Source organism: Gallus gallus, chromosome Z (assembly GCF_016699485.2).
Source record: "Gallus gallus isolate bGalGal1 chromosome Z, bGalGal1.mat.broiler.GRCg7b, whole genome shotgun sequence".
NCBI lineage: Eukaryota > Metazoa > Chordata > Aves > Galliformes > Phasianidae > Gallus > Gallus gallus.
The window spans coordinates 35486734-35499768 of NC_052572.1; the positions used below are offsets into that span (position 1 = coordinate 35486734).

At 45.1% G+C, this 13035-nt stretch overlaps 1 protein-coding gene across 4 annotated transcripts in view; it reads left to right on the plus strand.

Annotated features, from left to right (window-relative positions):
- The first annotated feature begins 7347 nt into the window (after positions 1 to 7347).
- The window catches only part of MAMDC2 (MAM domain containing 2), a 65684-nt gene continuing 59996 nt past the window's right edge, over positions 7348 to 13035 (plus strand). For all 4 annotated transcript variants that reach the window (XR_005842805.2, XM_046905668.1, XM_003643015.5 and 1 more), the window contains exons 1-2: positions 7348 to 7408; positions 7534 to 7647. Coding sequence is in view for 2 of the 4 variants with exons in the window: in XM_003643015.5 (XP_003643063.2) it covers positions 7378 to 7408; positions 7534 to 7647 (145 nt within the window). In the remaining 2 variants the exon portion in view is untranslated. The remainder of the gene's footprint in view (positions 7409 to 7533; positions 7648 to 13035) is intronic.

Consider the following 13035-nt stretch of genomic DNA (forward strand, 5'->3'; position numbering starts at 1 on the left):
GTTATATGGTTCAATTAGTTATAGTTAAATGGTTTAATTGTGATCACATATCAGATTAGGGTACCTCAGCTCAAACTACTGGTATTTTTTATACTGAAGATAAATACAAAATGAAGTATGCAGCAGGCTTTCTGCTTACTTTGACTAGTGAAGTGCCATACACGGTTACAACACCATTAAGCCTACAAGGCATATTAATAACATTAACATGTACGAGAGGAGACTAAAATGTGAACACTGAACTGTGATACAAGACCTCATTTCCTTGTCCAGTCCCAACATCCTTTTCCAACTCAGAACAGCGTTAGTGGCCAATGTCTGAGAACAAGTGGAAAGTCTGGATGTGCCTGGGCATGCAATGAGACCATTTTATGAAGTATATTTTCCAGGGTTTCAAAACAAGCCCTGGAGAGTATCTGTACCTTGGAGTGCTGAAAATGTGGAAAAGCTCAGAACTTCTGCTTCTCTGCTGTGAATCTGGAAGTACAAACAAAGTCAAATTAAGGTAAGGCAGATTGAGGCCTGTTACTCAAATTTGTCCTGATTATGAAGTTCACTTAATAATCAGGTTTACTGAGAGATGTAATTGGCCTCCTGCCTTACCCTGGATATTTCTGCATTCCCTTGTCTCAAAAGACAATAAGCACAAATGTGACCTGCCTGTGCATTTCCTGGCTGGTTGGGAGTGAATTGGGGAAGTGCAGATGAAATTAAACTCTGCCATTTGTGGAGCGGATCTGTACACCTCAAAACCCCATATGTAATGACTAACAGCACTGGCATTTGTTCTGACATGTGACTAACAGTGGTTAACATATGCGCAGTTGTGCTCCTCCATAACATGAGGAGGACAATCTAGTTAACAGGGAGGGAGGACAGGGAGGGACTTCAGGAAATCTCAGTTAATAGCGTGCTAACATAACTTCTATGAATTCATTTGTAGAGCAAATATTCCGTTCTCATCTGCACATTCCTTGTAAGAAAAAATCCACTAGGCTACTCTGAGGGTTCATATCAGTTTCAGGAATTTTTATGTTATTTTAAAATTGACTGTCTTGAGACCCTTGCCTAGATTTTCACTGTTTGTTTTGTCTGTCACAGTTTGGCTTACCTAGACTTCCAGCAATTCTCTATTGTCCTCCTCCAATTCCTCTAACGGAATCTGCAAATCTAATTCTAAAATCATCCCCAAAAGCATCTGACCTAACCATGCTCTCATTTTTTCACATTTTTTTTTCCTCAAATCTCTCCACACAATTGGCATACACTGTATATCTGTTTGCATTCTGAATATTAATCCCTATTTACATTTCTATGGAACTTTTCCCTTTGCCCTTCATAACTTCCATCCCATCTACACACATGATGGCCATTACACACCTCTCTTGTTACTTCCCAGGCTCCTGAGAGGATGCAGCAGACTGGACTTGCCCGATTAATAATCATTACTTAATAAAACAAGAGCTCTTCTCTTGTCACTCTGCCACTCCTGCTAAGGTCAGCGCCATCTACAAGACCAGTGCCGAAATCAGTTGAGGAGCTCTTCTTGCTGAGCACAGATATTGGTGACTCAACACTATCAGTTGCTAATTTGGGACATGAGCTCTTCAAAATTATAGTGCATCATCCACAATACTTGATTCTGTATGTTTATATCCTGTGTTAAAAAAAAAATGGTGTTTTTCAAATTGGAGACACTCAGCTAATCAGCTGCCTTGGTATTGCAACTGATTCATGTCAGGTGCACATATCTGGCTTCAGAACAATTTGTGTTGCTCATGTTTGGCTCTCTTTCAATCAAGAATAAATCCATTTATTCTAAAAGATTAGGTAGAGGTATTAGCCGGCCATCTGTCCAAAACACTTCACAGCCGATATGTCCCGAAATGAGATTATTTGAGTCTCTGAAGATTTCAGCTATGAGAGTTTGGACCAGGAGAGGAACATAAATCAGAAATGTGTATGGCTTTGACTAGATGTATCCTAGTTAAAATGTTCTTACAGAGGAGGCAACAGATTGCTATTAAAGTGAAGGTCTGTATTTGGAAAATTTTTGTACACCACAAGTCAAGTCTGGTAAGTTAGCTATGTCTACAGACTGGGGGAGACAAATAATGTAGAATTTCAGTATTTGCAACGTAACAAATGAAGTGATCCTGATTTCTTTGTTATTCCTTATTGTTTGTGTGTTACCATAGCAATTAGGAACCATAGTCAAAGATCAGTACCTCTATTAAACTGCGCCCTGTGCAAAAACAGAAGAAAAAATCTCTTTGCACACGTTTTTTTTTTTTTTTTTTTTTTTTTTTTTTTGCCTCGGGAAAGGGACTGTGGATAAACAGAGCCAGAGAGGTGGTAAATGTACCAAAACAACCCTGCATGAATTATGCTGGTCTCGGGACACTCATTTCCTTGTCAATCTTTTGTAGGTCACGTAGAAAATAAAACAGGCAAAACAACCACCCAGAAACAACAATCGTATTTTAAGAACAAACCTGAAGAACAAAAGGAAAACATGTGGGTGATTGTAGAGAGCTTCTTAGATGTGAGAGGTCCAAAGAGGGCAGAAGCTGATGTGACTGTTGAGGAAAAGCCAGTCTGGGAGAAGGAAATGGTGAAAGGCTTTAAAAGTGAAAACATTTCACTTTCAGCTTATGCTAAACAGCAGGAGAGAGGAGAGCTGATGGAGAGGTGGGAAGGGAGCTGTGCCCTGGTCAGAGTTCAGGGACAGAACATTGGTGTACCACTTGGAGCAGATGTGACCGAAAGAGAAGACACACTCCCTCTCAGCTGACCAATTGGTATTACAGGAAACTTGCAGCAACATTACTGGAACGAAGGAAAAAAAATGTAAGCAAAATAATTTTAGGAAGAAGCAAGACATTTCCGTGCTGCTCCCTCACTTCTAGCAGGAAGTTCCTGCAAACATCACTCAAGAGTTGCTTTGAATCTGTTGCTTCATTACAAACCTAATGGCATATAGTGTGTCAGTTTTGTTGTTGTTTTTTTTTTTCTTTCAGTGATAGGAAAATGCTTTGGTAATCTCATATGAAGCATGATCGTATGCAACTGGCAGCGACAGCAGAGTAAAAATCTAAAAAGCCTATAGAAACACGATAGTTCTGTTAAAAGAGTAAAACAAATTTGGTTGCCAGTTTTCTTTTTGGATTTGCCCTATTTCTGATCAAATGACCTTTTAACCATAGTTCTATGGCATTCATTCTGATGATAAGCCATCTGTGAAAGATGGCTGGAAGGTACTACATTTTGTTTTGTTGCTGTTGTTTGGTTTTGTTTTTAGCCTATCACTTCCTTGCCTTTAAGTTTGAGCATTTATGTGTGCTTTACTCAAACTACAGTGGAAATGGCAAGGCAGAACAGGAAAAGTGAGAGCTGCAAAAGTTGGCTAAGATGCTATACAGGCACCATTCAACTCTTAGGAGCTCACCAGATGCCAAAGCTGACAGCTTCAGGCCTACATCTGCCTGTACTTCTTTCTCAGACAAAAGTCTAATTTACAGAAGGCAGTCATGGAATAAGGACTTCTTGCATCCTCGTATGAACTTTGGTCTAGAATATCAAGAATAAATTCAACTAAGGAGTAGGGGTAGGAGCAGGTAGAAGTTATAGGAAAGAGGGAATGGCCTGAAAAAAAAAAAAAGGTTGAGAATCCTGTATGAGAAGCAGAGCCCTGAAAAAAAAAAAAAAGGTGTACAATTCTGAAGACACTGGTTTTTCAGCACTCAGTGTGCCTAAGAGGTTATGATGTTCTGCACACAGTAAAGAAAATGAATTGCAGGAATGTTAGGTTTTTAAACAGAATGCAAAGTGAGATTAAAAAAAAAAAAAAAAAAAACATTGAGTTTATGATAATCTTTTGTCTCAAGGGCCAGTTTTGCATTCTGAGATTAGTCAAGTCCCTGAGATAAGACTAGTTTGTGCCTGGAGTTTGATGCAGAGCGCTCTGTGATAAAATGCTCAAGGAGACTGTGATGTATAAAAACAGCTGAAAATATAAAAATTGTGACTGTGGTAAAATCAAGGCATAGCCTGAGTTAAAAATGACCAGATCCTGGATCTCACCAAGGCAGCAAGCTTCCTAAAGGGGGAACTCTGACAAGAGAGGAAGCCTTTGAGAGCCTTCACAAGAGGAAGCTTTTGATTGGATGAGAAGTAACGGCTTGGAGTTGCTCCAGGGTGAGGATTCAGGTTGGATATTAAGAAAAATCTCAGAGAGTGTGGTGATCCAATGGCACAGGCTGCCCAGGAAAGTGGTGGGGTCACTGTCCCTGGAGGTTTTCAAGAAATGTGTAGATGTTGTACTGAGGGATGTGGTTTAATGTGCACGGTGGCAATAGGCTGATGGTTGGACTCAATGATCCTAGTGGTCTTTTCCAACTTCGTAGATTCTGTGATTCTATTATCTGATTTACTGGAGCTCAGAGCAAAACTGTCGGAGATCTCTCCTCTGAGCTGTTTATACTTCTGCAGTATCAACAAGGAGAGGCTGGCAGGTCAAACTGACCCTCACCCAGCCAATAAGTAAATTAAAAAAAATAAATAAGAACATCCGAACAAACCCAAGGACAAGAGTACCTGTGCTGGTAAAGACTGCTGGATTTATTATATGGAAATGGCCCTGGGGGTATTGACTGATGCTTGTCTGAACATGAGCCAGCAGTGTGCCCAGGTGGCCAAGAAGGCCAATGGCATCCTGGCTTGCATCAGAAACAGCGTTGCCAGAAGGAACAGGGAAGTAATTGTCTCCCTGTTCTCAGCATTGGTGAGGCTGCACCTTGAGTACTGTGTCCAGTTTTGGGCCCCTCACTGTAGGAAAGACATGGAGGCCCTGGAGCGTGTCCAGAGAATGGCAACAAGCTGGGGAGGGGTCTGGAGCACAGGCCTTATGAGGAGTGGCTGAAGGAGCTGGGATTGTTCAGTCTAGAGAAGAAGAGGCTCAGGAGTGATCTTATTGGTCTCTATAACTACCTGAAGGGAGGTTGTAGTGAGCTGGGGGTCAGCCTCTTCTCTCATGTGATTAGTGATAGGACTACAGGGAATGGCTTCAAGCTGCGCCAGGGAAGGTTCAGGCTGGACGTTAGGAAATACTACTCTGAAAGAGTGGTCAGGCACTGGGATGGGCTGCCCAGAGAGGTGGTGGAGCCACCGACCCTGGAGGTGTTCAAGGAACATTTGGACGTTGTGGACACGGTTTAGTGAGAACCGTTGGTGATGGGTGGATGGTTGGACTGGATGATCCTGTGGGTCTTTTCCAACCTTGGTGATTCTATGATTCTATTCTATACACCTATATTAACTGAGCTAACTTCTAAAATGGGAAAGTGTTTCTACTGCTTGAGAAGAAGCATTCTAGAAGAAGCCTGTGACAGGTATTTTTGCCAATGATTTCTTTGTTTGACACCTCCAGAGAGGCCTGGCAGCTGTCTCTGGGAAAATCAGAGAATATGCTTGTGGACATTCAGAAGCCATTTGCGGACAGTCGCCTTGGGCTGCCAGGTGGGTTGTTGCTCCTGTGAGAAATGTTCACTGGGAAATGCAATTCTGTTGTGGATGCTCAGGTCTGCACATGCACTGCCTCAGCCTGGGGTGTAGGCAGGGGGTTATGACTTGAAGGATCTGGGAGAGCCCAGGTGATTCTTTGGCTCCCAGGCAGAGCTGAACAAACAGCTGTACCTGGTGTGTTACCACAGCCTAATCTCAGCATAACAAGGCATGAGCTGTGTGGGGCTGGAGCAATTGTGCATAGCTTCACCAGGGCTGTCAGCACGACTGCCAGGATGCGGTGTTGTGTCAAGGTGAAACGTTCTAGATACCAGATGGGATTCAAGAGTATTAATGGGTTATGTAACAGCAATTTAGGAACTTACAAATTCACTGAGTGCAAGAGATATTTTCACTGGCCGCCAGTGACTTTGCTAGAAACTCTTAAGGCTTGTGATGCATGCCTGAATTCGCCAACAGCAACAAAAATAAAGGCTGAGTAGTTGAAACAGCCTGCATAGGCTGCAGTGCAGGCAGCATGTCTCTCACAAGGGCTGAAGGTAGCTCTGTGTGGCTGCTTCTGGTCCTCCTCTGTCACAGCCTGCCTGGATGGTCTAATACTGAAGCCAGTGATTGTAAAAACCCATTTCCACCAGAAGTAAATTTTCTTATAGGCTGTGGAAAAAGTATGTGCGGTGAATTTACCTTAGACAGCAGAGTTTTCCTGGGTGGGAAATTGCACTGCACAACAACTGCTGAAACGAGCAAGAGGGGATGAGTGCAAACCCACTGAACCAGAGTGCAGGGCCCTCAGTCTGTGCTGCACGGGGCTGCCACAGGATGGGATCTGGACGAGGGAGTGGGGGCACACGTGCCATTGTTCCGTGACATCGGGCAGGCGACTGGTGGACTAGGCAAGGTCGAGGCAGGAAGGCTGCTGAGGGGTCTGAACTGTGGAGGGCGAGCAGCCAGGAGGTTCAGCGAGGGTAAAGGCCGGGCAGAGCAGAAGGCAGGCAGGGCCCCGCAGAGACCCAGGGCTGCCGGGGTGGGGCACAGGTCAGCGTGCTGGTGGCACGGAGCTAAGCAGGACTAGCCAAGAAAGCCTGGGGCGGTGGGAATGGCCCCGCAGCCAGGGAGGGCAGGGGTCGCACCCACACCACAAGACACCCCCCACATAGGCAGGAGGGGAGGGCAGGCCCTGGGGCGGTGGGGCCGGAGGCCGTGAGCTGTGAGAGGAGGCTGCAGAGCAGGGCGGGTTCAGCCGGCAGAAGGGGCAGCCCCGGGGTACCAAGGGGTACAGGAGACACGCTCTGCACGTGATGTGCTGGGAGCGCAGGTCAGGAGGGCACGGGGCTGTGCTGGCTCCAGCCCTGGGGTTTATCGAGCCCCGAAGGCCGAGCCCAGCACCGGCTGGAGCCGGGCAAGGCTCCAGCAGCTCCCTCACCTGGCAGTGAGGGTACCCGGCGGGGCAGGGGCCGCCCAGCGCGAGAGGCGAGTGCCTAACAGCCCATGGAGAAGCACAGCGCACAGCACGGCTGCTCTCGCGGTGCCCCGGCAGAAAGAAGGCAAGCGGGCGCAGGCCGCACCATACAAACCCACCGCCCTCAAGCGCCCACAGCGGGTTGCCCCACGCGGCCGCGCCGCCACTCCCCCGGAGCCGCCCGCGCCCCCGGGCCGGCTGTGGCCGCTCCCCCCGCCCCTCCCCGCCCCTCCCGCGGCCGAGGTTCCCTCCCCGCGCCCCGCCGGGGTGCGCGGGGCCGCGCTCTGCCCCCGCTGTAGCCCCGGGCTCGGCGCGGCCGCGCCCCCGCGCTCCCTCCTTCCCTCTCGCTCGCCCGTCCCGCCGCCGCCGCCAGCCCCGGCTGCCCGGCGCAGAAGATGCTGCGGCTCTGCCTGCTCGCCCTGCACGGTAAGCGGGGGCCGCGGGGGAGGCGCTGTCCGGGCGGCGGCGGCACTCAGCCCGCGGTCCCCGCGCACCCCGACGGGGCCGTGACCGTGACCGTGACCGTGACCGGGCTCGCTTTGTCCCCGCAGCTCTCCGGCTGGCCCGGGCCGCGCCGCTCTCGCCTGGGTCCTGCGCCTTTGAGGACAGCGCCTGCGGCTACGAATGGGACTACGCGCATCTGCCGTGGGCGCTACACGGCGAAGGTAAGGGCGCTGCGAGCCCGGGCGTGCGGAGCTGCCGAACCTCCCCCGGAGCTCTGGCCCCGCGCTGTGTCACCTCACACCGGTGCCTGTCGGTCGCCTCCCGGGCGCTGCTGTGCACTTTTCCCCGCGCAGGTTCCTCCACACAGGTCTCTTTCTGCAGGATGCCCCAGGAACCTCCTCCTTTCGTTTTCCTTTGGGCAGATCTGCTGTAGGAAATGTATGCTCTTCTTAGAAAACCACTCATTTGTCATATTCCTGCTAAGCAGAATTGCTTTTTCCTAACAATATTCTGGATCCGACTCAAGAAATTGATGTTTTCAGTGTAAAAGATAGTCTGTGAGCAGTATCTTCATGGTATATTCAATTAAGTCTTGTTTCTGTTTTGTGATACCTGCAGTTCAGATGGAAACATAGGTGTTCATCTTTTATAAGCTGTATTAGACTTTATTAAGATGACTGACATTCAAATGAACAAAATTCAGTGAGGATATGGAAGTTCCCTGTGACTGTAACTCCCATCTGCCAAGTTTTAGTGTTAGAGTGAGTGTGAACGGAAGAAAAACAGATATAAGTACAATGTAGTTATATGTGGGCATTTAAAAACTATTATTTTTTTTTATTGCATTATGGCTGTAATGGCATTCATACAGTGCTAAAAGGGACTGTGAGCTTCAAAAGCATCTGAGCTCCAAAGCAGGCAGCAATAATAACAACTCGAGTATGGATACAAAAGAAGCAGACAGCCTTCATCATTCCTCATCGGTGCACCGTTGAAAACAGGAAGGTGCAGTTCGTCATTCCACCTGTCACACAGCTACTAATGAAGCTTATAATGTATTTAATGAAGCAAAGTAAGCCACCAAAACCATTAGTTTTCACATTAATCCTTAGGGCTTGGGAATGCCCAGAGTACTAAGTTAGAGCAAAGACTAAGTTAGTTAGAGCGGTACTAAGTTAGAGAATGTAATGATTTCTTGTAAAAATGATTTATTCTTCTAATGTATTTAAAGATGCATAGATTCTCCTGTATTGTTGAAGATACTGGTGAAAATCTAGTGACCATTTGCACTCCTTGCTGTGCCCTGTAGCAGGCTGCCAGGCTGGGAAGCAGCACTTCCCCTTTGTGATTTATGGGCAGCACATGGCAGGAGCACTGATTCACTATCCAGGAACTGTGAGACGCCGGGAGTTACATCTGCAGAGGTGGGAGAGCAAAGCATTGTGCCCATCTGTGCCACAGTACTTCCAGAAGCAGGAAAGTTTTATCAGACTTGAATCAGCAGCGGTTGGTGTTCTTTGGCCCTGCAGAGCAGTGTTTTAGCTGTAGTTTGCTTCTTGCATGCCAGTGGCTAATACTGCTGCTTAGCTTCTGCTATTGTAGATCTTGCTTTTTCAGAGGTATGTAAGTAAACTGGGAGGTTATGTGGTATACCAATACTCTCAGTCAGTGTAGTTCTGTCAGCATTTCCATTGTAAGCCCTTTATTTTTTTTCCTGCAGTCTGCAGTTTAGTCAGAGTAAGTCATTCCATACAAACGCTTGGTTTACAATCCTCTTTGGAAGTGCATTCACAGAATTGTGAAGCTACATCTAGATGACAGTATTTCATCCAAATCTACATGGCACATGTGCCAAATCCATCTTCTGTAGATGCTCTCTTACTCAATAGAACTGCTTCTGGTGGTAGTACGAGGCTCTGGGACTTGCAGTTCAATGTGTGTGCCTGTGGTAATTTGCTGGTATAACAGAGGAAATTAAGAATGAGAGTGGCAGCCTAGCTTGAGTTATTCCACGTCTGCGTGCACTACTTCAAAGTTTGTTGTTATTTTAAAACGTTATTTGGAATATAGTTGTATCTGACTTGCAGTGTGAGTTATTTCATCTTATAAATCTCTTGGCAGTGTGGTCTTGTGCCAAACTGTCGAGATGATGTAAATATAACTAAAACCCTGTCCAGAAATTTCCACTCCATACTTGAAAGTTTTCTGCCCTGTTGCCAAGGAAGACGGTATCTTCTGAAGGGCCACATTCAGATAGGAAGTATGAGGCTGAATTTTACTTCTGTTTACAGGTGTGAGTTCTCACTTGAACCGGGAGATTTCTCAGATTCAGCTGCTTATTAAAAATATCTGTGGCTTCTTTTTAGTATTCGGGTAGTACTTCAAAAAGGGAAATATCGTGTGCTTATGCTTTCTATAATTGAAGGATTTTGATTTTTTTTTTTAGCTGAAGTTTTGATCCCTGTAATTGCCTGAGGTTTTATGGTATTTTAATCTGAGTGCAAAAAGACAACCAAAAGAAAACACGCAGTACTAACATGGATAGCTCTTCTGATTTGCTCAAGGATGCAACAGATGAATTTGTGTGTGTACAGTGGACAGAGTAAGCAACTCTGCAGTCTTCAAGTGCCTTGATAGTACAGGTAACCAACATGTCAGTTGTTTCAGATTCAGAGGTGTAGGCATTGCTCCCATTCTAGGATGAATATTCCTGCATTCATGAGGCCTCTGAAAAGGAAATCTATGTGAAAAAAAAGTCCAGGTACGTTGTAAGACAACAATCAAGCTCATTGGACTCAATTAACTGATGAGGAACTTAGAAAAGAGGTATGTATTCATCACTACTGTGGTAATTTAAGACAGCTGAGGATCTGAAATACTGTGTTATTTAGCACTAACAGTGGCGGGTAAATTTAGCATGAGTTCGTGCCCAGTTATTTTGGGTATATGGCTTTGCAGATGCCAGTTTCTACAGGAATGTACTTCTATGTCAGCATTAGAGATGTGCTGTGAATGAAAGGCATAGTTAATTTTTATACATAGTGTAAAACTTCATATGATGAGACCTCATTGAATAATCTTGAGGTTTTGTTGAAGTAGATCAAATATTATTTCAAGAGGCTCATGTCCATTGTAAATATAATGATCTTCTTTACTAAGCAGAAGGAAACTTATTTTCTTTATACACTAAAGCAAAGGAAGATATTGCAGGTAATACGCAGTTATCCTAAGTAGTAGACCCATCTGAAGTGAGAGTAAGAAACACTGTCTTCAGTCAGTCACAGTCATTCTGCAGGGTTGAATTTTCACCTTTTTTGCTTTCCTCTCAGCCCTGTCCAATACATAGCCAGCCATAAGCTGCCTGTAAGAACATCCTGCTCACAACAATATTGTAAATAAGTTTCATCAGACCCAATAACTATGGCATATCTGTTTACATTTTTTGCCAAGAATAGCTGCATAGCATTTTGTGTGCTTGTGTCTGTGTTTATGTTTTATTCTCAATCTCTTGTCATTTTAATGGAGACCATTTTAATAAAGCAAGAAGTAATGTGCATTTGGGCTGTCAACTCAGATTTGCTCCAATGAAGTTTGTGCTGCATCTCTTTGCTTGGATTTAAGCATTAGATAAGAAATGTGTTTATTACCCCTGCAAACTATAGGGATTAGTGTTCTTTTATCTTTAGCATTGTGCCCTGAAAAGCAGATGATCTTTGTCAAATATGCCCATGCACTGCCAGCTGCAGTGAACATGGAGATATTTTAGTAGCAGTATCAGTAGATTGACTCTATCACCTTTCCTCCTCTGCAGAGTGTTGTCAGACAGCTTTCAGTGTCGACCTATGTGGGTCACTGAAAGTAATGCCTCAAATTTATTTCCATGGAAACTACAACAGATACAGAGAGCACGCTGACACTGTTTGATAAAATCTTAGCTACAAACACTATTTTTCAACATAGACACCACCAAGAGCTATACATTTTCACCAGTGATGAACAAGAGCCTGCATGCTGTGCTCATAAAAATCTGCACCAGCAGAGATGACCCACTGTTTTATAGCTGCAATGATGGCATTGTTGCTTGGAAAATGTTGGTCATTTAGTCCATCTTTCATTGGCCCGAACAGATGAAAGTCAAGAGGTACCAAATCTGGACTATGTGGTGTGTGTGGTAGGACAGTTCAGCCAAAACTGGCAATGTAAACTCTGGTCTTCAAACTGGTATGTAGCTTGGTGTTACCGTGTTGCAAGAGAAAGGTTCCTCTTCTCTGGCCTAACTCTGGAGGTTTGTGCCTTGAGCTCAGTCAGTGCCATGATGTAGCTGTCAGAGCTGATGGCTTATTCGTGTAGCAGGAAATCCAGAAGGATCACACCTTTCCTGTCCCTAAAGACAGTGCACATCATTTTACCTGCAGAAGACTATGTCTTGAAATTTTACTTTGATGGGAAATTCAAATATCACCTCTCCATGGACTGCTGTTTTGACTCTAGTTCATAGCAGTGACACCACGTCTCATCACCAGTACTGATGCAATGCAGGAAGCTGTCACCTTCAGTTTCATATTGGTTCAAGTCCTGACAAACTCGTATATAGTGTTCTTTCTCTTCCTGTGTGAGCATTTGTGCAACCCACTTGATGCAAACTTTGTGATATTCCATCGTTGCTACTCTCATTTCCAACACTTTGAGGCTGATCTAATGTTCAGCTCTGTGCACAGTTCCCTGTCAATTGTAATCTGCCAATTTGCACAGATGGGCTGATTGAGACACTCTTCATTTAGTGGTGCGATGGCTGTGCATGGCCAACTGGAACATGGCTCCTCTTTCACATCGCTGTCGCCACTGCTGAATCACACCACGCACCGCCTCACTGTGCTCACATCCATTGTTTGGTCTCCATAAATTTCAGCAAGCGCCAATGAATGTCAGTGGGCACCACTTTTTCAGCATGGAGGAATTCAGTGCCACACCTTTGTTCCCTAACACACTTCCATGTCCAACGCCGTTCTGTCAGACTGCCCCTCTGCTATCATCTGTCACACATGAATGAAATACAATGGAATATTAGTGGGAAGGTTCAACTTCTGCTGCACCTCTGCTGTTGTGGGCAAATACAATAAAATAGAAGGTATTACTTTCAGAACAGTCCTTATAGAATGAGTTATGTGGCACTGAAGTGCTGAAGTTTTAACTACTAGTTGATGCAGCTGTAACACATCTGGCTCATGTGCTAAATGCACAATTAAGAGTTTTAGAGGAAAGTTTTTTATTTCTACAGTGAAAGAAGTCCCATCATTAGAAGAAAATAGTTTTCATTCAGAAAAGTGATGTGTATTTTACGATTACCTGATTTTCTTCTCCATAAACTGTGTCTGTATTTTGCTGGACTAGTCCAAGACTCTAATTTTGTGATTTACTCTAAATGGGCATCAGTTGGATAATGGTTTATGATAAGTAGATAAACAGGCAACACTGAATCATAGCATCGCTGGATCACTGAATTATAGAATGGCTTGGATTGGAAGGGACCTTAAAGACCATTGAGCTCCAAACCCTCCACTGTTGGCAGGTTTGCCATCCACCACATCAGGCTGCCCATGGCCCCATGC